This window comes from Lepus europaeus, chromosome 5, assembly GCF_033115175.1.
Source record: "Lepus europaeus isolate LE1 chromosome 5, mLepTim1.pri, whole genome shotgun sequence".
Taxonomy (NCBI): domain Eukaryota; kingdom Metazoa; phylum Chordata; class Mammalia; order Lagomorpha; family Leporidae; genus Lepus; species Lepus europaeus.
Genome location: NC_084831.1, coordinates 148,750,793 through 148,775,551, shown reverse-complemented (window position 1 = coordinate 148,775,551; position 24,759 = coordinate 148,750,793). Strand labels below are relative to the sequence as shown.

General features: G+C 42.8%; 1 protein-coding gene across 4 annotated transcripts in view; it reads right to left on the bottom strand.

Annotated features, from left to right (window-relative positions):
• DNAJB6 (DnaJ heat shock protein family (Hsp40) member B6) overlaps positions 1–24,759 on the bottom strand; it is a 65,606-nt gene that overhangs the window by 26,115 nt on the left and 14,732 nt on the right. For 3 of the 4 annotated variants that reach the window (XM_062192932.1, XM_062192931.1, XM_062192933.1), the window contains exons 3-8: positions 22,541–22,650; positions 18,232–18,291; positions 17,076–17,186; positions 4,281–4,412; positions 2,208–2,349; positions 1,348–1,418 (exon numbers count right to left, since the gene is read on the bottom strand). In XM_062192932.1, the coding sequence (XP_062048916.1) occupies positions 1,348–1,418; positions 2,208–2,349; positions 4,281–4,412; positions 17,076–17,186; positions 18,232–18,291; positions 22,541–22,650 (626 nt within the window). The remainder of the gene's footprint in view (positions 1–1,347; positions 1,419–2,207; positions 2,350–4,280; positions 4,413–17,075; positions 17,187–18,231; positions 18,292–22,540; positions 22,651–24,759) is intronic. The other variant, XM_062192934.1, reaches the window with a different exon arrangement.

Below are 24,759 nucleotides of genomic sequence, written 5' to 3'. Positions count from 1 at the left end.
TCAACTGTCCTCAAATACTTGAACGCTTACTCCCCTCCCCTTTTGTAGAGCTCTCCAAGATTTCTCGATTTATTCTACTCAGTTTCAGTAGCAGTACACGAAGTGCCTTACAGACTCCATGGTACCGTCCTGAGCAATATGCTTTCCACTGAGCTCACAGTAATGAAAATGTTTTTGCTGGGAAATGGCCCTACAGCAACCACAAAACAGCAAAACAGAAGGGGGTGGATTCAACGCAATAGCACCAGTAACAATCTTACAGACTGAAACAAAACAAAACAAAACAAAACAAAACAAAACACCTTTATTTTTGCTCACACCTAAATCATTCCATGACTTTACCATGCAGAATTGTCCTTACGTGATCTTACATTAAATATACCCTAGAAAACTAGAACATACTTGTAAGAACGGACAAATTGCATAGCTGTTTCTTCCCTCCCCCATAGAAATGTTACAAAAAAGTCCAATTGCTAAATCATTACTTATCAATAGCAAAGTCTTCACATAATCTCAAAATACACTGAAAAAAATGTAACTTAAGTTCGGCATCCACCTTCGTGAACAGCTGAAATGCTGATAAAGTGACACTAGAAGCCCAGGCACAAAATCATACACAGACACAAGAAGGCTACAGATCCCACTCACAAAAAAATGCACCAAACACATTCGCATTTATTTTCTTTTTTAAAAGCAAATGACAAAAGACCCAGTTTACCAGCTTTACTTTTTTGAACCTAAGCTTAACATTACATATTTAAACAATTGTCAAAACTTACTAAATTACCAGCTTTCATGCACAACTAGAAAACATCCTTAATTTATATTAAACCAGAAATGTATTACCATTAATGCATTAATATCTTTCACTACTAAATACTGAAAAAACTGAAATTATTTCTGTAGAAGATTCATCCTGGCAATGTTAACTTCACAGCAGGCTGACACTACTTGGCTCACATTTCAAACACAATGGAAAAGCAGATCCATGCTGGTGTTAGTGTACAATCTTGTCCTACCACTACTGAAGAGTCACGGCTCACCTTGGGTAACGTTTAATAAAAAAGCAAAGTGCATACAGAGATTTACAACAATTTTAAAGACAAAAAAAATGGTCCTATTATGTGGTCCCAACAATAAACTCAAAAGTCTATGACAAATAGGTGCTCCGATGAGCTGTTTATAAATACTTTAGATTAGGTACAATTATACTGAAAGTCGAGTTCGTTTGAAATCTTCAAAAAAATGTTCCTGTTAATCCTCAAATGGTGCTTGTTATAGTTTAACATTTCTGTTAAATGCGTGCGTTGAATTACTTGTTATCCAAGCGTAGCGGCTGCTCCTTACCATTTATCGTTAAGGACTTTAACTGGCCATCTTCTTCGACTTCTACTCTTTCTTGACCGTTCTCGACAATTCTGTAGAATAAAATTCATTTAAAATATTTCTTAAAAAAATATTATTTGTGTATATGAACAGTAATAAAATTTCTTAGACACGAAAATAATTTTTAGTCTGAAAATCACAGCTTAAACTAGTCTATTGAAAGTTAATCTTTCCTAAAATAGATTCAGACAAAAATAAATTGTCTCAGACACCATAAAACTGGATACTAAGTACATGCTGAGATAGGATTACAAAATACAGGTTTTATTACATAGTTTTTCCGCTTCACTTTTTTAACAACACTGAGAAGATGTCACATATTACATGTCAAATATGACGCAAAATTAAAATAATGTTAAGAAGGAAAAGCCCTAGTTATAATGAATATCCAATTAAGTAGAAGATTCTCCTGATGTCATATTTGGCATATACACCTATAAATCTCACTATGGATGTGTAAACATGGCAATGAAACATTATGCCAGGGGCCGGAGCTATGGCGCAGTGGGTTAAAGCCCTGGCATCCCATATGGGCGCTGGTTCTAGTCCCCACTTGCTCCTCTTCCGATCCAGCTCTCTGCTATGGCCTAGGATAGCAGTGGAGGACGGCCCAGGTCCACGGGCCCCTGAACCCACGTGGGAGACCCGGAAGAAGCTCCAGGCTCCTGGCTTCGGATCGGCACAGCTCCAGCTGTTGCGGCCATCTGGGGACTGAACCAACAGATGGAAGACCTCTCTCTCTAGCTCTTTCAAATAAATAAAATAAATCTTAAAAAGAAATTATGGCTACTTATTAAAAATATAAAATATATAACACTGACCTCTTTGTAGTGATTTTTCTGCCATTAACTATTTTAGTAGAAGTTGATATAGACTTGAAGTTGCCCATCCCACTACCACCAAATGACGTGGAAGAGAATGAAGTAAGGCCTCCATGACCCAGGGACCCAAACGAAGTAAATCCTACAGGAAAGCAGAAAATAATGATAGGCAACAACACATCAAAATTACCGAAGCAAGAATTACTTCAAAATGTAGTAGTGCTTCAAAATGTACTAGTGAACCTTCTCATGTCAGGATGGCTAAGCCAATCTAACTGGCTTTGAAATGAGACCACAGGGGATAAAAATGTCAAATAGTAAAATATACAACAATTTTAGAACAGTACTGTAATTATCTGAAAAAATAGAAATTACAGTACATGAACATACTTAACCACATGACTATCATACTACATGCACTAAGGAAAATTTTTACAAAGCACACCAGAGCAAACTTATCTTGGATAAGAAACTTAGAAGTTGGCCTATTTCTAAAATGTTTGCAATGAAGTAACGCATATACCTGAACATGACTCAATCACCTAAGCTCTACCACAACCCAGGATTATCAATATCTGAAAGAAATGTGGGCCACATACAAACTTTAAATTTCAAGCTATCTCACAAAATAAGAGGAAAATTAATTTTAGTAGCTCATGTTACTATTCAATCCAATTATGAAAAATCTTAGGTTTGTAATATAAAACCTGAGGTGGTTTAGATTCTGTAAATCTAGTGTGTTATTTCACACTTGTAACACATCTCCATTTGGACTGGCCACATCTCCAGTGACCAGTGCTTATGTGTGCTAGACAGTATAGTTCCATAGTGAGCCCGGGGCTATAAATGAGGACAGCTTCCCCTACACACACACACTCTAGCCACTCATTTCTTAAATTGCCAATTTTAAGTTTTTTTAACCAGCTTTTATACCTCCTAATCTATAGTTATTATATTACAAGGCACAAATGAGGGAACTGTAAGAGAAAAGTACATCAAAAATTGAAGTCAAATTGTGTGGACTATTCACCTAGAGTGTTATTAACACAATACTTAAGGGGAGCATAATTGGGCAGCCTAAATAATAAGCACTGCCAATCCTTAGCATAAACATCTTAAAATAAAACAGAAAAAAAATAGCTTCTCTTTTAAGAGAAATAGCTAAATTTTTAAAAGGTGGCAAGAGAGGCAGGTGCTATGCAATAGTAGGCTAAGCCCCAGCTTCTGCCGCCGGCATCACGTATGGGCGCCAGTTCACACCCTGGCTGCTTGCTCCTCTTCTGATCCAAATCTCTGCTGACGGCCTGGGAAAGCGACAGAAAATGGTTCAAGTGCTTGGACCGCTGCACCTGCATGGGAAACCCAGAAGAAGCTCCTGGCTTCGGATCAGCCCAGCTCTGGCCTTTGCGGCCATTTGGGGAGTGAACCAGAGGATGTCAGACCTTTCTCTCTGTCTTTCCCTCTATCTGTAACTTTACCTACCTCTCAAATAAATATATCTTTTTTTAAAAAAAAATTTAAAGGTAAAACATACAACTGCTTTATGATATATGTATATTATCCTAATGTATAAACTGCCTCTCTATAGGTCATGTACTAGTACCAGTGGCATATGGCTAAGTACCTCACTAGTGAGCTAGCCCAGCTGGTTCACAAAACCAGGCTGTGGCCAGCACTGAATCCTACCATGAATACATCAGGTGGACACACCTAGTAAGGGTACTACTGCCCGTGTAATTTTAACTGCAAGAGGTCAGGAATATGAAGGAATTCACTGAGATTATCCAAATGAACTATTCTGCACTTGACCCAAAATAGATATTTGCCCCCTTTTAAGAATTTCATTAAACTTTGGCCATTAATAGTAAGAACAAAAGCAGGTTTCTAAACATAACATTCCTGGAAAGATCAGGAGGAAAATATAGGTTATTAGACACAGGCAAGTACATGCAAAACATATTGGCAAGTCCATAAACTACTCTAACAAATGGAATACAGGAATGCTTTAACTAAAATTATTCTAAGCACTAATTTCTGTTCAGATGACAGAAAATAAATCCAAGGATTCAGTACCTGTATCAAAAGAAGGAAATCCACCTCCGAAGGATGGAAACCCACCGAAGGCAGAGAAAAATGAGCCTGGGCCTCGGCTTCTGCTTCCTCGGGGACCCCTTCGGTTCCCAAAAAAGTCCTCAAATGGGTCTTCTAGAAACAAATAAAAACACAGGTTGTAAAATCCTTATTCAAATTTGTTTTTTTCCATTGGAAAGCTGTAAGAAAGAGAAGATGAGTTAATGTTTAGTAACATACCACTCCATTAGGAATAAAAATTTTACCAAGATATTATAATTAATTAGCTTATCTAAGGAAAAACTCAAAGACTGACTTTCCCAACAGCTTTAATTACAAGTTTGAGTCAAAGCCAGATAACAGAATAAAAAAGCAGACTTATTAAAAAAAAAAAAAAAGCATACATTCACATACAAAGCTTGGGATCATTAATACACACTTCCAATCCAGAGTTTTTTTTTTTTTTTTAAATGTGGCCTTTTAATAACATCTTGTTAAGACACTGTTTCTGCTGTAACCATTTGAAAGATGGTTTCACACTCAGGAAGTTGTATTCCATAACATGAAAGCTACATTCTCCAAAGTAATTCAGAAATAAACACAAAAATGAATTATTCTAATGTGCTTACTGATAAAACACATATAAAGAGATAATAGTCTGCAAGTGGTTGAAATAAAAAATAGTTATGGAACATAGCCACGGATGCGAGAATTCCTTTCAATTTTCTATAGCTTGATTATCTCAAAAATTATACTAAAATATTTAAGGGTTAATTAAAGTCAAATCTAATGTTAATTGCCAAATATAATATTGTGCATTAAGATATTATAAAAGGGGGGAGCCAGTGCTGTGGTGTAGGGGATAAAACTGCCGCCTGCAGTGCTGGCATCCCATATGGGCGCTGGTTCAAGTCCTGGCTGGCTCCACTTCTGATCCAGCTCTGTGCGATGGCCTGGGAAAGCAGTCTTTGGACCCCTGCACCCACATGAAAGACCTGGAAGAAGCTCTTGGCTCCTGCCTTTGGGAAGGTGCAGCTCCAAACCATTGCAACCTATTAGGGAGTGAACCAGTGGGTGGAAGACTTTTCTTTCTCTTTCTCTCTCTCTCTCTCTCTCTCTCTCTCTCTGCCTCCCCTTCTCTCTGTAATTCTGATTTTCAAATACATAAATAAGTCTTTTAAAAAAAAGTTATTATAATAGAAAATACTGACACAGATAGGCATTGTATTACTACTAGAGATACCAAACATTCTTGAAAACATAAGTAAGATTAGCACAGCCAGTTTAGTCTGTGTTGTGCTTATCCATCAAGGCATACTTAGCAAAAACATTATAAACTATATACTGCGCTGACTTCAAAGCGTTACTGATAGTGAAAATAACTGTCCAACAGAAGAGCAGGCATGTGGATAAAAATACACTAAGTGCAGATTTTAAGAATTTATGCAGAGTTGGAGCTGTGGAGAAAGGCAGAGCGGGACTCAAGTCGCAGCTATAACACACCAATGAAGACAACCACAGTGGGGGTCTCACACGGAGCAGAACCAACAGCAAAACCATCCCTTGCTTTCACCTCATTTCCAAAGAATCCAAATTCGCCCAGTAGGCATTAGACATTTTTGTGTCTAAAAAAGACAGAACTTTTTTTAAAGGACAAAAAAATCATAACTAAATGTGCTACCAACTTCGATTTCTGTTCACTTCACCATGTTAAGAGCCATGACTAACTGAGGTACTTGCTGACGGCACAGAAAACACAGGACAGGTAGCAGAAGATGGTTTTAAATAACAGCCATGACCACATGACCAGTTACAGAAACCAAGACTAGAACTAGCATGGTTATCTCCTCACTGTAAATTAATATTTCAGCATATAAAACATATATTCAAGCAAATACTTTCAATTTCTTCCATTTTTATGGAACAATAAGTTACTGGCTATTCAGTTACAGGATTATCAAAATGAGTATCAGGGCTGGTGCCAGCATCCTATACGGACACCAGTTCTACTCTTGGCTTTCTTCTTCTAATCTAGTTCCCTGCTATGGCCTAAGAAAGCAGAAGATGGCCCAAGTGCTTGGGCCCCTGCACATATGTAGGAGACCCGGAATAAGCTCCTGCCTCCTGGCTTTGGATCGGCCCAGCTCTAGCCATCACGGCCATTTGGGAAGTAAACCAGTGGATGGAAGACCTTTCTCTCTGTCTCTCCTCTTCACTGTCTATAACTAACTCTCAAGTAAATAAAATCTTAAAAAAAAAAAAAAAAATCAGTATCACTCAAGGATCTCACCTTCACTAGAGAAAAGGTCATTGTATTTTCATGTTAGGGGGAATTATGACATAGCTGGCTTACAGGTGCTACAATAACGAGGGACAGACAGGTGTTAACTTGACTGGGATATGAATAGGGTATCCAATTATTTGGCCACACATTCTGGGTATTTCTGGGTAAGATTAACAGCACTGTGAATTAATAAACTAGTAAAGTAGATTGCCATAAATTCAAATTCAGTTAAACACTAAAACAAAATTCTAATAGCTTCAAAATGCAACCAGAATAACCGCTCTGCAAACTGTTACTTGCCTGTCACGGTAATAATGTGTGTTAATCAGAAACTGAGGGGCCAGCACTGTGGTGTAGTGGATAAAGTCCCCAACTGCAGTGCCGGCTCCTAAACGGGCAGTGGTTCAAGTCCCACTGCTCCACTTCCAATCCAGCTCTCTGCTATGACCCTGGGCCCCTGCACCCAGTGTCTAGGAGATCCCAAAGAAGCTCCTGGCTCCAGCCTGGCCCAGCCCTACTTGCTGTGGCCATTTGGGGAGTGAACAAGCAGGTGGAAGACCTCTCTGCCTCTTAAATAAATTTTTTTTAAAAAAATTCTGAAACCGAGTCTCTAGTCCACTATCTTTGATGTAGACTTTAATCTCTCCCTCAGCTGCACTTCCTTCTTATGTCTTCCCTGTAATGACTACAAAGTAACTCCTTGCTTAAGACTAATTGGTTAAGGCTGGCTCTACCCTGAATCCCATGGATTTAGAATTCAATTGTCACCTTTACAGTTCATATCTCAATGCCAGTCTGTGAGTTTCACAAGATCGTGCAGTCCCTGCTCAAAGAAACACCCAATCTACTCCTAGATGGGAGCCCACTTCGCCATCACAAAGGAAACAAACTGGCCCCAACTCTGAGCAAAGGAAGGCTCAAGCACTATGGACCAACCAGGAATCTACACAGGAGGTGATCCGTAACTACTCAACCCCAGCTTTAACCTACAAAACTCACCACCCCTGATCCCTCAGTGAGTCCGGGGATTAATCACAGTGCTCTGTGCCCTACAAACTAAAATACTTTCTTCCATTTCTCTAGTCCTCATTTGCCTGCTCCAAGTCAGGGAGCAGGTCCAGGTTTGGCAGTTCTATGGTGAAGTCCTCCTCTCCTACTGGTTCTGTCTAGAGAACATTAGTACAAATTTTACACAGCAAAAAATATTCTCGGTCATCTAACATCTTCAGGCAGGCCTTTCCCTCATAATACATACGTATGCTGAGATACACATATAGATACATACCTGCACTATGATCAAACTCTTCCATTCCGGTATTTTAAGCACCTTACACAAGCGCTTCTTTAAAGCTTTGTAATGTCCCACTATTCTTAGAAATAATAAACCCAATTAATTAAGAATTTATAATATTATTAGCAAGATACCAAATTAATAATTGAGTAACATCAAACTTATGACCGAGGAATACAATGCGTTCAATGGCATGACAAAACCTGAGCACCAAACACAGAATACAAACATACATCCACAAACAAAACTGAGAAAACTTGCTCAGAAAACTGAGGAAGCATGAAGGTTTTCCCATACAAGGACAACGTGAACAGAACAGTTAAGCATGTAACCGGGCCGGCGCCGCGGCTCAATAGGCTAATCCTCCACCTGCAGCGCCCACACCGGGTTCTAGTCCTGGTCGGGGCACCGGATTCTGTCCCGGTTGCCCCTCTTCCAGGCCAGCTCTCTGCTACGGCCCGGGAAGGCAGTGGAGGATGGCCCAAGTGCTTGGGCCCTGCACCCCATGGGAGACCAGGAGAAGCACCTGGCTCCTGGCTTCGGATCAGCACGATGCGCCAGCCACGGCGGCCATTGGAGGGTGAACCAACGGCAAAAGGAAGACCTTTCTCTCTGTCTCTCTCTCTCTCACTGTCCACTCTGCCTGTCAAAAAAATAAATAAAGAATGTAACAGTAGGGGCTGGGGCTGTGGTATGCTGGATAAAGCCTCTACCTGCAGTGCCAGCATCCCACATGGGCACAGATTTCTAGTCCCTGTTGCTCCACTTCCCATTCAGCTCTCACTATGGCCTGGGAAAGCAATAGAAGATGGCCCAAGCCCTTTAGCCACTGCACCCGTGTGGAGATTTGGAAGAAACTCCTAGCTCCTGACTTCTGATTAGTGCAGCTCTGGCCATTGTGGCCAACTGGGGAGTGAACCAGTGGGGCGGAAATCCTCCCCGCCCACTCTCTGCCTCTCCTTCTCTGTGAAACTCTTTCAAATAAATAAATAAATAAATCTTTTAAAAAAAGAAAAAAAAAGTAATAGTAAAGACAAAGCACAAGAGCAAAAACTAAACACCAGAACATTCCAATAACTATAAAGTTCAACCACGGAGAGGCCTGTTTAATGATTTAAGGCATGTTTAATGATTTAAGGCACCCATGCTCTGTTCCTCACAGCCTCACACTATTAATTCAACCGCACGCGCCCACACACACACACACACACACACACGAACAAAAAGAAAAATCTAAAGAGCATCACAGATGTTTTGAATAAACAGAAATAGTTCATTATTTACAAGTTTCAAAGCCTAACATCTAACTACCAGCCACCCTCAAATGGGGAAATGCAGAAATTGACAGGATAATTGTGACCGACATTCTCTGACCTTCCAACTAACCCTGAATCAGGAGCTAAAATAAACAGAATATTTCAAAGTAGAAAATAGCATATTTGGTAGGAAAAATGGTAACCATGTAAGAACCACAGCCAAAGCATCACAATGAACTGTGAACCTCAGGGGCATAGAGCCTTTGGGGTCTCTTTCTTTACTGTTTAACCAGCATCTGAAATATTGATAGGCACTAAACAGCAAACACATCATTGTCAAATAAATGAACACCTTCATTTTCACTTTTCTATGCAATTTTTTACTACAAGATACAAACTTTAGTTATATTCTAGGTTAGTTTAAAATAATGTCTTTTGCGGGCCAGCGTTGGGGCTCACTAGGCTAATCCTCCGCCTTGTGGCACCGGCACACCGGGTTCTAGTCCCGGTTGAGGCGCCGGTTCTGTCCCGGTTGCCCCTCTTCCAGGCCAGCTCTCTGCTGTGGCCAGGGAGTGCAGTGGAGGACGGCCCAAGTCCTTGGGCCCTGCACCCCATGGGAGACCAGGAGAAGCACCTGGCTCCTGCCATCAGATCAGCGCGGTGCGCAGGCCGCAGCGCGCCTACCGCAGCGGCCATTGGAGGGTGAACCAACGGCAAAGGAAGACCTTTCTCTCTGTCTCTCACTGTCCACTCTGCCTGTCAAAAATAAATAAATAAAAAAGAAAAAATAAAATAAAATAAAATAATGTCTTTTCCAAGAGTTACAAATATCTGTCCAATTCTTAGGATTAAAAATATTGCAGATTCAAATTATTCTATTTCAAATGCCAAGAAGCCTGATTTTAGATGAGGAACCCGGATGACAGGAAAACACAATCTTACTTGCTATGTGACTTTCTTCTGGGACAGCAACAGATCTCTGGGTGTTTTTGTCCTCAAATCCCAAAATAGCAATGTTTCTTCTCAGCCTCCCATCTTCCACCTTATTATTCCCTCACAAGACTTGTTGTGCCCATTAAACTTCCCTAGGGGTGGATTAGACAGCTCAACAAACACTAAATATTCCATATACTTGAGAAGCCTGAGGCTTGAACCAAGCTTCCTATATTTGCAATTCCAGAACACCTACATGCACCTAAAAATGTAAATAATTAAGTCAGGTACACAAATCTTACCCTGAGGTATTCACAAATTCACCACAGACCACTATCTCACAGGAGTCATCTGCACTGTAGCACAGGAAGCTGCCACCTGCAGTGGCAGCCTCTCACATGAGAGCACCAGTTTAACTTTCAAATAAATAAATCAATCAATCCCACAGGAGATGGTGGGAAAACCTTACAGAGGACTTGGTCAACTTCTGCTCAAGTGACTGACAATCATGCAACCAACATGAAAGCACAAGAGGGGCCAGCGCTGTGGTGTAGCGGGTTAAAGCCCCAGCCTGCAGTGCCAGCATCACATATGGGCGCCCGTTCAAGTCCTTGGTGCTCCACTTCCAATCCAGCTCTCTGCTATGGCCTGGGAAAGCAGAAGATGGCCCAAGTGCTTGGGCCCCTGCACCCACGTGGGAGACCGGGAAGAAGCTCCTGGCTTCAGATCAGCATAGCTCCAGCCACTGTGGCCATTAGGAGAGTGAACCAGCGGAATGGAAAACCTCTCCTCTGTAGAACTCTTTCAAATAAAATATTAAAAAAACATAAAAAAGCACACAAACCAAACACCAGACAAGGCACATGCCTTGCCTTCAGGAGGAAAAGCGTATGAATGAGTAAGCAGGAGTGCCACTGTGTGCACAAATCTAATTACACAACTCATGCCTCCTGTGGAGGTAGGGACTGCTAGATGGTTCTCATGGCAGAACAAAGGTTTCAAGAAACTGTTTCTGGAGACAGCGTAGTGGTGTGAGGGTTAAAGCTGCCACCTGCATCCCATGTCAAAGATGCTCTTCTTCACATCAAGTGCCCTGCTAACGCACCTAAGAAAGCAGAGGATGGCTCAAGTGACTGGGCCTCTGTCATCCACGTGGGAAAACCATACGGAGCTCCTGGCTTCAGCCTGGCCCAACCTGGGCCACTGTGGCCATTTTGGGAGTGAACCAATAGATGAAGATCTTTCTCTGTCTCCCCCCTATTCTGTCACTTTGCCTTACAAGTAAATAAATCTTAAAAATTTTTTAAAAAGGAGGCATTAAGTGAATTTCTCAGTTCTCAATTTTAAAAAGAAAAAGAAAACTATTCCCTTTTCCTTGAGGGTGAAATGGGAAAGAGTCAGAGGAAGCAAGTGTCTTAAAATCAAGCACAGGGGCCGGTGCTGTGGTGTAGCGGGTAAAGCCGCCACCTGTGCTGCTGGCATCCCATGTGGGCACCAGTTCTAGTCCCGGCTGCTCCACTCCCGATCCAGCTCTCTGCTATGGCCTGGGAAAGCAGTAGAAGATGGCCCAAGTCCTGGGGCCCCTGCACTCACATGAGAGACCTGGAAGAAGCTCCTGGCTTTGGATTGGGGCAGTTCCAGATGCTGCAGCAAATTGGGGAATGAACCAGCAGATGGAAGACCTTTCTCCCTCCCTCTCTCTCTGCCTCCTTCTCTCTGTATAACTCAAATAAATAAATCTTTTAAAAAAGAAATTAAGTATAATAGTGAAAAAAAAGGCTGAGACTCACACAGCATCTATTCTCACTTGTCAGGATAACTTTATGTGAAAATGAAGGATTTTCAAGTGGTAGCTAAACATCTCGACAGGAGCTGTCAGAAGTGCACACAGAATGCACTCTAAGAAAATCTCTCCTGGGGCAAGCTCACCCCACTCACGACAGAAGGAACAAGCAGAGAGGATAGTGGAGCAAAACTTACTGACCGGCCTTAAGTATCAAAAGTCACATGCAGGGGGCCGGCGCTGTGACGCAGCAGGTTAACGCCCTGGCCTGAAGCGCCGGCATCCCATATGGGCGCTGGTTTGAGACCTGGCTGCTCCACTTCTGATCCAGCTCTCTGCTATGGCCTGGGGAAGCAGTAGAAGATGCTCCAAGTCCTTGGGCCCCTGCACCCACGTGGGAGACCCAGAGAAAGCTCCTGGTTCCTGGCTCAGATCAGCCCAGCTCCAGCCACTGTGGCCAATGGGGAGTGTACCATTGAATGGAAGATCTCAATCTCGATCTCTCTCTCTGCCTCTCCTTTCTGCTGTGTCTTACTCTGACTTTCAAATAAATAAATAAATCTTTTTTTTTTTTAAAGTTACATATGAAAATGTTTTCTACTTCAGCTGGAAATTAGTCTACTACATGCTATTAAAAGGCCCTATCCCTTACTTTCTTTCAAATTAAATGCATATAGGTATGTTGTGTCTATGAAACTTTGTGAAGTAATCAAGAAACATTTGTGTAAACAAATTACCACAGCACCATATGATGAGATCATGGATGCAAAACACAGGTCTGTATGTGGGATTAATCGAATCTGATTTGCCTCTCCCATCTGCATTTCCGTTCTTCTAACTCCTCTTATGTCTTACACTGTTAAGTTTTCCCTTTGCTGCTTGCTTCTAAACTGTACAAATCAGAACCAAAACTTAAGGTAAACTATTAGCAAGGAATGTTACAAGATGAATTGTGTCTCCCCGCCCCCATACCCCAGTGACTGTGGATATCACTTTATTTGGAAGGTCTTTATGTAAATGACTGTGTTAAGATGAACCTTTTGGGGTGCACCCTCATCCAGTAATAATCACTCACGTCCTAATTAGAAGGGGAAATCTGGACACTCTGGTCAGTGCAAAAAGGAGAGCACCATCTCTCAGCCAAGGACCACCTGAGGCCACCAGCAGCTGGAGAGAAGCAGACCTACTCTCCCTCACAGCCGCAAGAGCACACCGTGGCTGGTGCTGTGGTACAGCAGCTGAAGCAGCCAGCTGAAGCACTGGCATCCAACATGGAGGCTGATCAAGTCCCGGCTGCGCCACTTCCAATCCAGCTCCCTGCTGATCAGCACCTAAGAAAGCAGTGGGGGGAGGCCCAAGTCTCTGGGCCCCTGCCACCCACGTGGGAGACTCGGAGGAAGCTACTGGCTCCTGGCTTCAGGCTGGCCCAGCCCTGGCCGTTGCAGCCATTTGGGGACTGAACTGGTGGATGGAAGATCTCTGCCTCTCCTCCCTTTCTCTGTAACTCAATTTAAATAAATGAATAAATTTTTTTAAAAAAAAAGGACACCTTGACCTTGGTCTTCTGGCCTCTGTTACATTTCTGGTGTTGAAGCAACTCAGTTTGTGGTACTGTTAGAAAGTACAAACCTTATGGTATAGCCTTAGGAAACCCAAAGAGTCCAAAAAAATTGTTATTTATGGGCTGTGACTTCTAGGGGAAATTGGCCTGCATACAAGGCAACAAATCTGGTGCTTCAAGGCTCCCCACCCTTTTCTAGTTTCTTGGATTCAACCTCTAAGGCAACTAAGATTATCTGACCAAGTACAATCTCAAGATACTACCAGAAACTTTTTTATTCTAGACAAACTTTCAATAAATTAAGCTGTCTTATAAAAGAGACTGGGGGTGGTTCCTTTTACAATTTATTGTTGAATAAGCAGTGCCTCCGGCTCCGGCCCACTGTGCTCCTCCTCACTCAGCAGCTCCTCACACTCCTCGCTGAGCTCTTCCACATCCCCAGGACTGGCTTCATCCTCACTGGATATGAGCTCCAACTCCTCACTGAGCAGCTCGCCCCGGTCCCGGCTATAGCCTTCACTTGGCTCTTCTTCACTAAAGAGATCGAGTTCCTCGCTGGTTATCACATCCAAAACCTCACTGTTCTCTTCACTTGGGGTGTCTTCTCCTGTCTCCTCAAAACCAGGCTGGTCTAGTTCTTCACTAGGCTCCAAGTCATCACTGGCCACTTCCTCGAACCCTGGGAGAGTAAAATCACTGACTCACTACATTAAATTAAAATCATGGCTCAGAAAACGTGGGCTATTTTTATCCTAATACAATTACACTTCCCTCCAAATCTGCTTTCCATAGTTCTATTTACCCAAATGAGTTCCCACTGCTACATTAATGCTTTTATGAAGAAAAAATGTGCTAACACGTTAAAACAAAAAGGCTCTCTGGAAGCAGTTTTAAAGTTTAGTTTTTCTGCTCCAAAGTGACAATACATATGAAGACTTCTAAGTCTCCAACAGGAGAAAGGGCACTAATATTAGATATTTTCCTCTCTCAGAACACTGTTTCACCGTAATGGTGTCCAGTAATGACAAAGTTATGGTATCTTCCTAATTCTAATTGGCACATTCTGTTACATAGTTTTTCCCATCAGTATTTTGACAAGAGGCTTATTTTCATTGTTCCAGATTTGGAAAGACTTTAAACAAAGTCAGCAAGCCTCAAATATTCTGACCGTACCCCAACATTTCAGAGACAGCATGCAAGCAGAGCTGATTCTTAGATCTGCATCTGCTGCCTTTCCCGAGAGCTTCTCTGGTAGAGGATGTCAGAGGTGGTCCACCACTGGCAGGCCCCAGGACCACACCTCCCTGGCCACACTGCGCTAATTCTGCAGAGCCTGGTGTTCAGGCACAGCACTGCTCACAGTCTGTCCACACCCTGAGCCTCTCCCCAGTCCTCTGGATCTGAGCTTCCCCATCAGATACAGGGTCTGAAGTACAAACAGCATTAAGGCTCTGTATTCTGACAAATGGGAAGTGCAGCTCAGAAGTGTCTTATAACAGATCATTACTGTTTGTGGAAGCCAAAACCCGAGATTAAACTTCACTTTATAATTACATGGAGAAAATCTGATTTGATGCTATGAAACGTCAACAAAAAAATAAAGTAGAACCCCCAAGTCCTGCATCCACTCTCATCTACCACTAAACATACCGCCAGCAGGCTGCACAGTTACTTCATACATGTAGTAGCCATGGAGCAACTTCTTTTCCTGAGTGCAAATCCTGACAGCCTGAAAATGGAAGTCACCTAGAACACCTACAAGAATGGATTGAAGAAACATCACTGCCACACTAATCATGGAAAACACGGGACATGCCTACTGACAAAATCTGAGCATTCATACCTAGAATGAATATAATTTCAGTGTGGCTACCTGGTCCTTGGGCTAGTGGGTAACAACTTATTCTTTCACATCTAATCATAATCTCTATGGCTTCTTTACTCTAGAAAGAATTGCTCAAGGAAAATAATTTTAATGTCAGATTTCTCCCCCTCAAGAGAAATAAAAAACTCACTATAATTCATTCACTATGGGACCACAGCCCTCTAAAAAAATTTTCTGAACACCACATTAAGACAGAGATGGGGATTTAGCATCAATAAACTACCAGGCGGGAACACCCACATGCCATATCTAAGTGGCTGAGTTTCCATGTTGATTACAGCTTCCTGGTCATGTGCATCCTGGGAATGATGGGTCCCTGCTACCCACATGGGAGATTTAAATTAAGTGGAAGAACTGAACTGAGTCCTTGGCCCTGACAGTTTCGGTATCTGGGGAGTGTATGAGCAGTCTGTTTCTCAAATTTTTCTTTTCCAAAAAAAAAAAAAAAAGAAGAAGAAGAAGAGAAACCGCCATGTAATATACAGTTAGTAGATGCAAAAGTTGATTTCTGACTCAAAATATCAACTTAGACATTTTTTCCTTGGATTAACATGTATCGACTACAAAGGTTAATTATGAAAGATGTAAACATACTATTTCATACGTGAAAATCTGAAATACTCCAGAATCAGAAACTTTCTGAGCATCTTCATCCAGTACTGTTTACAGGAAGCCTTCCCAATACATATTTATGGCAGCAGTAATTAAAGGAAACATGCCCTCAGCTACGAAAAAAAATTTTTCTTCCCCCTGCCCCTAACAAGAACATTCCTTTGCTTGGGTGCAACTGTTAACTCTGTCAAAGAAAATGCTCCTATGTACAGGAGTAAAGGACTCTCTTCAAGCAAAGCCATGCCATGAAATAGGGAAAATCTCCGTGAATTCCTATTTGAGATAAACTGGAGGATGACATCATGCACCAGACCATGTACCTACCAGGGAAGGCAGCAAGTTGTTCCTCGTCATGCCCGTGCTAGGCAAGAGATCCACTTGTCTCCCTGTGTTTTTTGTAGACACAACTAGTCTGGTTTTCCCTCTGTGGAGTGGCTGGTGGTGTGTGGTCTCTTCCTTATGTACCAGCCAATGAGGGAGGGAAACACAGGATGTATTCCTTCCTCAACGAATCAGACCAAAATGGCAGAAGCAGCACATGCAGTCCTGCCCTCTCAGGTCGCTCAGTGTCAAAGAGGATCTCAAAGGAGACAGCTAACAAGGGTACCTAATACTCCACTTGCCTGTGATATACCCAAAAGCCTAGTATTAGGCATCAAAAGAAAGAGACGCATTTAGTGAAAAACCAATTTCCTCGACAAGCAAACAGCAGCTAACAGTTGTCTCCTTCAACAAAACTATGCCTTTGCCTTAGAGATGGTCTTCCTTCTCCACTGACTGTGAATGACTGCTACCACATACCACCCACCATGAGAAAAAGAAGTGGGTGTACAGATCAAAGGCTCAAAAATACATAGGATTAACAGGAACATTCCACAGCGTATTCATACAGAAACTAATGTTCAAGAGGAAAACACATTCCCAAGACTCAGCACCCCTCATCGCAAGGGGCAAAAGCAAGCTACCTGCAGCCATACACAGCCAGAGAAAGAAAAATCTGACTATTCAACTGCAAATTCCAAAAGTTTTCAAAAAGGAAAGAAAAGAGGTTTATCTGCACCTACCCTGCAAAAAACAAAGTTCAGTGACAAGGTAAGAATGTTAATTAAACAGAAAGGGCAATATCAGCCTTCACCTGGGTCAAGGACACACCATACATACCTCATCACTAACAATCCAAGTGATTAACTTACCAAAGAAGTCGAATGAAAATGGGTCCCTTCCACCAAAAAATTCCCTGAAGACATCTTCTGGGTTGCGGAATGTGAAACCAAACTCAAATGGAGCGTCAAAGTGACTTCCACCTACACAAATACAAGCACAGCTTTTAGTGCACGAATTTGGCGTTTTTAGACAAGTATTGTATATGGGACATTATATAAGTCATAGAAAATTATTTCCTAAATCTGCGATTCTCAAATTGAAAATACGAAGCCTATACTGATTAAAACTATCTGTACCTAGACCTAATGACAAGGGAGTGTGCCGATGTCAATACCGCAGAGAGGCACAGAAATGACCCCTTCATGGGGCCTGCGCTGTGGTGCAGCTGGCTAACAGCTGCCTGCGACGCAGGCACCCCACTGGGCACCAGTTTGTGTCCAATGCTCCACTTCCTACCTAGCTCCCTGCTAACAGCCTGGGAGAAGCAACAGAAGATGGCCCAAGTGTGTAAGTCCTTGCCACCAACATGGGAGACTCAGATGAAATCCCTGCCTCCTGGCTGTTGCTGCCACCTGGGGAGTGCAGCAGTAGATGCAGGATCTTTCTCTGTGTGTCTCCCTCTCTGTAACTCTGACTTGCAAATAAATAAATCTTAAAAACAAAGTCCCTTCTAACATCCCTAAATCTACAATCAGTACTTACTAGACACTGTATTTATCACCATTTATGAGAATCAAGAATAGGTTCAGGGCCATAATTTGACCATTGTCAAGCTGGCCAAATTGCTAATCATGAGATCATGACAAACCAAAGTCCAGACTCCACCTGAGGTAGTTATTTTAGCTTTTTTTCCGTACAATCTACTCTTTATACACTAAATATATGTTCACATATTTGGTGTCGACCTGAAAGTGTACATTCACAATTACAGGAAGGTAACAAATTATACCTATGAAATAAACTCTAACAAACACTTTGCAGACTAAAATAGATATATATATTCTTAATTGACTAATATTAGCAATTTCCCCCTCTTCTCTGTACTTCAGCCCATTTTCAAGGCTATAACTGTATTTGTTATCACAGACTGACCAAGGAACTCAGTAATTCACAATTCAGAAACAGACAAACTCAACTGCAGTCAAGATCTTTTGCCTTCAACAAGAAAACTCATTATTTACATACCTCCTCCTCCACCGTTTAATCCTTCTTTGCCATATTTGTCATAGATGTCCCGTTTTTTAGCTATAAATTTTAAAGAGAGAGATTAAACAGAGTTTCTTTTTCCCCCAAAACCTCCAAAGTCAATAGGTAAGGTTATTTCCTGAGTTACAAGTCAGCTTTCAATTTCTCACAATTAAATTTTAAAGACTTAGGCTGGGGTGGGGGCCAGCACTGTGGTACAGCGGGTAAAGCCACCACCTGCAGTGCTGGCATCCCATATGGGCACCAGTTCAAGTCCTGGCTGCTTCACGTCAGATCCAGGTCTCTGCTATGGCCTGGGAAAGCAGCAGAGGATGGCTAAGTCCTTGGGCCCCTGCATCCGCGTGGGAGACCCAGAAGAAGCTCCTGGCTCCGGATCTGCGCAGCTCCAACCATTGCGGCAAATTGGGGAGTGAACCAGCAGATGGAAGACCTCTCTCTGACTTTCAAGTAAATAAATAAATCTTTTCTCTTTTTTTTTATTTTTTAATTTTTTTTGACAGGCAGAGTGGACAATGAGAGAGAGAGACAGAGAGAAAGGTCTTCCTTTGTCGTTGGTTCACCCTCCGATGGCCGCTGCGGCCAGTGCATCTCGCCGATCCGAAGCCAGGAGCCAGGTGCTTCTCCTGGTCTCCCATGGGGTGCAGGGCCCAAGCACTTGGGCCATCCTCCACTGCACTCCCTGGCCACAGCAGAGAGCTGGCCTGGAAGAGGGGCAACTGGGACAGAATCCGGCGCCCTGATCGCTAGGCGGAGGATTAGCCTGTTGAGCCGTGACGCCGGCCTGTAAATAAATATCTTTTAAAAAAAAAAAGACTTAGGATAACAGTACTTTAAAAGAAAAGGAGGCACAAAAAAAAAAAAAAAAAAAAAAAAGAGGATGCAAAGAGGAGAAATCTAAAGCTTCTCCTGAGAAAAAATTTTAAGTGTCAAGAATTTTCAGAAACATATACAAATTACTTGTTCTACTGGATCTTTTTTTTTTTTTCCCCCACTAAACTGCCTACAATCTGCAGAGACATCAGAAACACATTACTGAGGCTAGCACCATGGCATAGCAGATTTAACTGCCACCTTCAATGCTGGCATACCACATGGGCACTGGTTTGAGTCCCAGCTGCTCAATTTCTGATCCAGCTCCCTGCTAATGAGCCTGGGAAAGCAGCAGAGAACAGCCTAAGTACTTGGACCCTGGCACCCATGTGGGAGCCAAGAAAAAGCTCCTGGCTCCTAGCTTCAGCCTGGCACAGCCACAGCTATTGTAGCCGTTTGGGGAGGAAACCAATAGATGGAAGATCTCTCCTTCCCTCTAACTTTGCCTTTCAAATCAATTTTTAGGCAGGAAAGAAAAAAGCTTAAAAAAAAAAAAAATCACAGAAAAAAACCACATTACCAAGTACAAAATTATTCCCAACCTAAACATGTGCCTTTACTTCAAAAATCATCAAAGGCAGTTCCAGCACTGTGGCACAGCAGGTTAAGCCCCCGTTTGCAGTGCCAGTATCCCATATGGGCACCAGCTGGAGTCCCAGCTGCTCCACTTCCAATCCAGCTCTCTGCTGTGGCCTGGGAAGACAGTGGAAGATGGCCCAAGTGCTTAGACCCCTGCACCCTTGTGGGAGACCTGGAAGAAGCTCCTAGCTCCTGGCTCCAGATTGGCCCAGCTCCAGTCATTGCAGCCATCTGGGGAGTGAACCAGCAGATGGAGGATCTGTCTCCGCCCTTTCTCCAGTCGGACCAGAGGTTGTCTAAGAGTTGGTGAAAAATACACTCTCCACAAAAAACACACAGACCTTTTATGGTAATTTAAAGATCTCTTTCTATAAATACAAAGATTCATTTCAGCCCCCAACTTTTCTGTTACTGGTATACAAAATCCATAAACCCAAGAACAGTACAGAATCAACAAGAACCAAACAAGGAGGTTAACACTGGGGCTGAAATCATAAAAAATAGTCCAGCTCAAAAATCTGACCCAATAAAGACCTTAAATGCTGTATTTCAAATTATTTTAAGTAACAGGTTAATGAAAGTAATTTGATAAATAAGCAATCTGAGGTTTCTTTAAAACAAAGGAGAGAGTTTGAGGGTTTGGCGCATCAGCTAAGATACCACCTGGGGTACCCACATCCCACGTCAGAGTGCCACTAACACACACCCTGTACAGCACAAGTACTGGAATTCCTGCCACCATGTGGGACACCTGGATGGAGCTGCCGACTCCTCATAAGGCTGCCCCAGCCTCAGCTATTGCAGGCATCTGTGGAGTGAACCAGTGCGTGAAAGTTCGTGCTCTCATTGTCTCTCTGCGTTTCAAATAAAATGAAAACAAGTTTTTTAAAAAAAATTTTGAAGGGGAGTCACAGCAATACTACATAAAGCAAAAGTGGTCAAGTGCTTCTAACTTTTGAAGATGAGTGATGGTCATGGTAGGTTCTTTCTAAAAACAACTTTCTAAAAAGTGGCTTTAGGGGACAATGTAACATAGTAGGCTAAACCATCTGGGGAGTAAACCAGCAGATGGAAGATCTTTCTCCGTCTTTCCCTCTCTGCAACTCTACCTCTCAAATAAATAAATGGAAGGGAGGAAGGAAAGAAGGAAGGAATCAATCTTCCATTAAAAAAAAATGACCTCAGGGGCAGCACTATGGCATAGTGGTAAAGCTGCTGCCTACAGTGCAGGCATCCCATATGGGCACTGGTTTGAGTCTGCTCACTTCTTTTATTTTTTTTTTAATTTTTTTTTATTTTATTTTTTTTTTTTTTGACAGGCAGAGTGGACAGTGAGAGAGAGAGACAGAGAGAAAGGTCTTCCTTTTGCCGTTGGTTCACCCTCCAATGGCCGCCGCGGTAGCGCGCTGCGGCCGGCGCACCGCGCTGTTCCGATGGCAGGAGCCAGGTGCTTCTCCTGGTCTCCCATGGGGTGCAGGACCCAAGGACTTGGGCCATCCTCCACTGCACTCCCTAGCCACAGCATGTATTTACTTGAAAGTCAGAGTTACACACACACACACACACACAAAGGGAGGGAGGGAGGGAGGGAGGGAGGGAGGGATTAGTCTTCCATCTGCTGGTTCACTCCCCAGATGGCTGCAATGGCCGGAGCTGCTGTGCTGATCCGAAGCCAGGAGCTTCTTCTGGGTCTCCCACGTGGGTGCAGGGGCCCAAGGACTTGGGCCATCTTCTTCTGCTTTCCCAAGCCATAGCAGGGAGATGGATCGGAAGTGGAGCAGCAGGACTCGAACTGGCACCCATATGGGATGCCGGCACTGCAGGCTGGGGCTTTAACCCGCTACGCCACAGCGCTGGCCCCCCAGCTGCTCACTTCTAATCCAACTCTCTGCCTATGGCCTGGGAAAGCAGTGGAAGATGGCCCAAGTACTTGGGCCTCTGGACCCGCATGGGAGACCCAGAAGAACCTCTAGGCTTCAGACTGGCCCAGTTCCAGTCACTGCGATCATATGGAGAGTGAACCAGAGGATTGAAGACTCTCTCTCCGCAACTCTGCCTTTCAAAAATAAATAAATAAATCTTTTTTAAAAAGTGACCTATTACTTGATCTGATAAGGACACACCTGGATCCTATGTGGTCAGTGAATCCATCCCTGACCTTTTAAATGTCTTTACTTTTACTCACTCCAGGCTGTTCCACACTACAGCACATCAGGGCATTGGTAGCAGCTCTCCAGGTCTCTTAATACTATTCTCCCTGGCCCCTTGGAGTCTTTTCTTTACCATGAAATTATTAGTTAATAGCCCATCTTTCACCTATTTATCAAACCAGGCCAACAGATCTGACATTCAATAACATTCAATACCTACGCTCCAGACCCAGGATAGGAAAAACATTCCAGAAGTTTTAAAGCCTGTGTGTTCAATTCCTTCCTTACTAAACTTAAAGAAGTCCTTTCAAATGGTAAACTTACCCCATTAACAAGGAACTGTTTAAAAGTAGGGCAATGGGGATGAGCTGTCAGAATACTCAGATGGAAAAACAGTAAGTCCTATGACCCCATTTCCTTAGACACAGGGTATCAGATACTGCTTTCAGATAGCCATCCTAGGAAAAACTGTTTGAATCTTAGGTGCCTCTCGGCACTGTTAACTGAATCAACTGAAATCATTGTAAGAAAAATAAAAATGCTCTCAGAGGCTCCCAAATTCAACTGGGAATAAGAAAACTCATTTGTGTTTGCACTATACTAGCCCTGAAGAATACCCCAATTCCTGGTCCCCTATCACCACTCTGACCCACCCACCCAAAGCTCTGTAAAAATGCAGCAGTACTCACCATCAGATAACACCTCATACGCCTCAGCTACTTGTTTGAATTTTCTCTCTGCTTCTTCTTTATTATCAGGATTTTTATCTGGGTGCCACTTCAGTGCCAGTTTCCGGTATCTTGAGAAAAGTAAAAGGTACCAATCACACCTACAGTTCAGAAATCAACTCGACTTTTGAAACATAATTGAGAAAATGGTTTCACAGCTATCAACTGGCGAGTTTCATACCAGTTTTAACTGTAAAGCCTCCCTTTCTACTAGAATAAACAAGTTCTAAATCCATACAACATAATAACAACACATCTCTAGATATACAATCCAGAAACAAGGATCAAAATGTCCACAGCAGAGACTGATGATGATTAAACTAACAAAGTATATAAACTCATGGAGAAAAAGGGTCTTAGTCATGGGAACTCTCCAGATGTCCTCAACCAGCCCACTCCTTAGCAGATCAATGTCACAAGGTAAACTCTCAACCACAGGGTGTAGGGGCCCAAGCACTTGGGCCATCTGTTGCTGCTTTCCCAGGCACATCAGCAGGGTGATGGATTGCAAGTGGAGCAGCCGGGACTTGAACTGGTGCCCATATGGGATGCCAGCATCACAGGCGGCAGCTTTATCCACATTGCCACAATGCTGCCCAATCATTTAACTTTAAATCCTGACTTTCAACCTTGCCTGACCTCACTGGCTCTTCAGCATTAGGGAAGAAAAGCCAATAAAGAATCTGGGTGTCCTTGGGGATTAGCAGAACTAGGTGGCAGCCACACACCCTTAGACTTCAAACAGAAAATTATCAGCATACACAACAAAACCAAGAGCCCACACAATAAACTAGTAACATGGGGTTCTAGGATTATCATTTTGTTTACTTAAAAATTCAGTACTGGGGCTGTTCTTGTTATGCAGTTGGTTAAGCCACTGCATCCCATACTGGAGTGCCAGTTCATGTCTCAGCTGCTCCACTTCCAACGCAGCTCCCATCTAGTGCACCTGGGAAGCAGCACTCTAGCCCCTGCTGTCCATATGGCAGACAGGGATGGAGATCCAGGCTCCTGGTTTTGGACTGCCCATTATGAATAATAGTGAGATTAATTCAAAGGGCAGAATGAGAAAAAAGTGCAGACAGGCGAGAATTTTCCACTGGTTCACTGCCAAAGGACTGCAATGGCAGAGGATGGGCCCAGCCAAATCTCGGAGCCAGTACCTCCATCCGGGTCTCCCACGTGAGTGGCAGGGGTCCAGGCACTTGGACCATCTTCCACTGCTTTCCCAGAAGCATTAGCAGGGAGCTGGAATGGAAGTGGAGTAGCAGGAACTCAAAGATGTGATGCCAGTACCACAGGCAGCAGCTTTAACCTGAGCCACAATGCTAGTCCCAATAAAATCAATCTTTAAAAAAGATATTAAGGGGAAAGAAGTATGAGAAGACTTCAACAAGTCCGTGGAAAATGGAATTAAACAGGTTTATTTTGGTGCAAAAAAGTATTCTGAAATTCAGGGACAGTTTTTCACAACAAGCATTTTTCATGAACTTTTTGTAGACCTTCTTGAATATATAGCCTAAAATTTTTTTACACCAAAAGAAACTCATCTTTTGAATTCCATTACCCAGAAACTTTTTGAACTGCCCTAGTAATTCCAACTACCTCTTTCTTTCTTTCAGAATCCACTGTTAACTGCTACCTATTAGTAAAACATAGTGTGTCAAGTATCCACCTTCGGCCCATACACACCCCACTGGTGACACCAACAGTGCCAGCCTAGTCTCTCCTCAGTGGGCTACTAAAACCCTGGTTCCCTGCCTGAGGTTTAAACAGGAATTTGCTACTGGCAACTTTAGGTCTGTAACAGCATTTTAAAATCAACTATTCAGGGGCTGGTGCTGTGGCACAGTGGGTTGGGCCACCACCTGCAGTACCAGCATCCCATATGGGCACCAGTTTGAGTCCCCAGCTGCTCTACTTTTAATCCAGTTCTCTGTTAATGTGCCTGGGAAAGCAGCAGCAGATGACCCAAGTGCTTCGGCCCCCACACCCCCATGGGAGACTTGGCTGAAACTCCTGGCTTCAGCCTGGTCCACCCCCTTTGGGGAGTGAACCAATGGAAGGAAGATCTCTCTATATGTAACTCTGCCTTTCAAATATATAAAATCAATCTTAAAAAAAAAAAAAAAAAAGGAACTTATGACTGCCAAGCCAATTCCACTGCAAAAGGTTCTTTG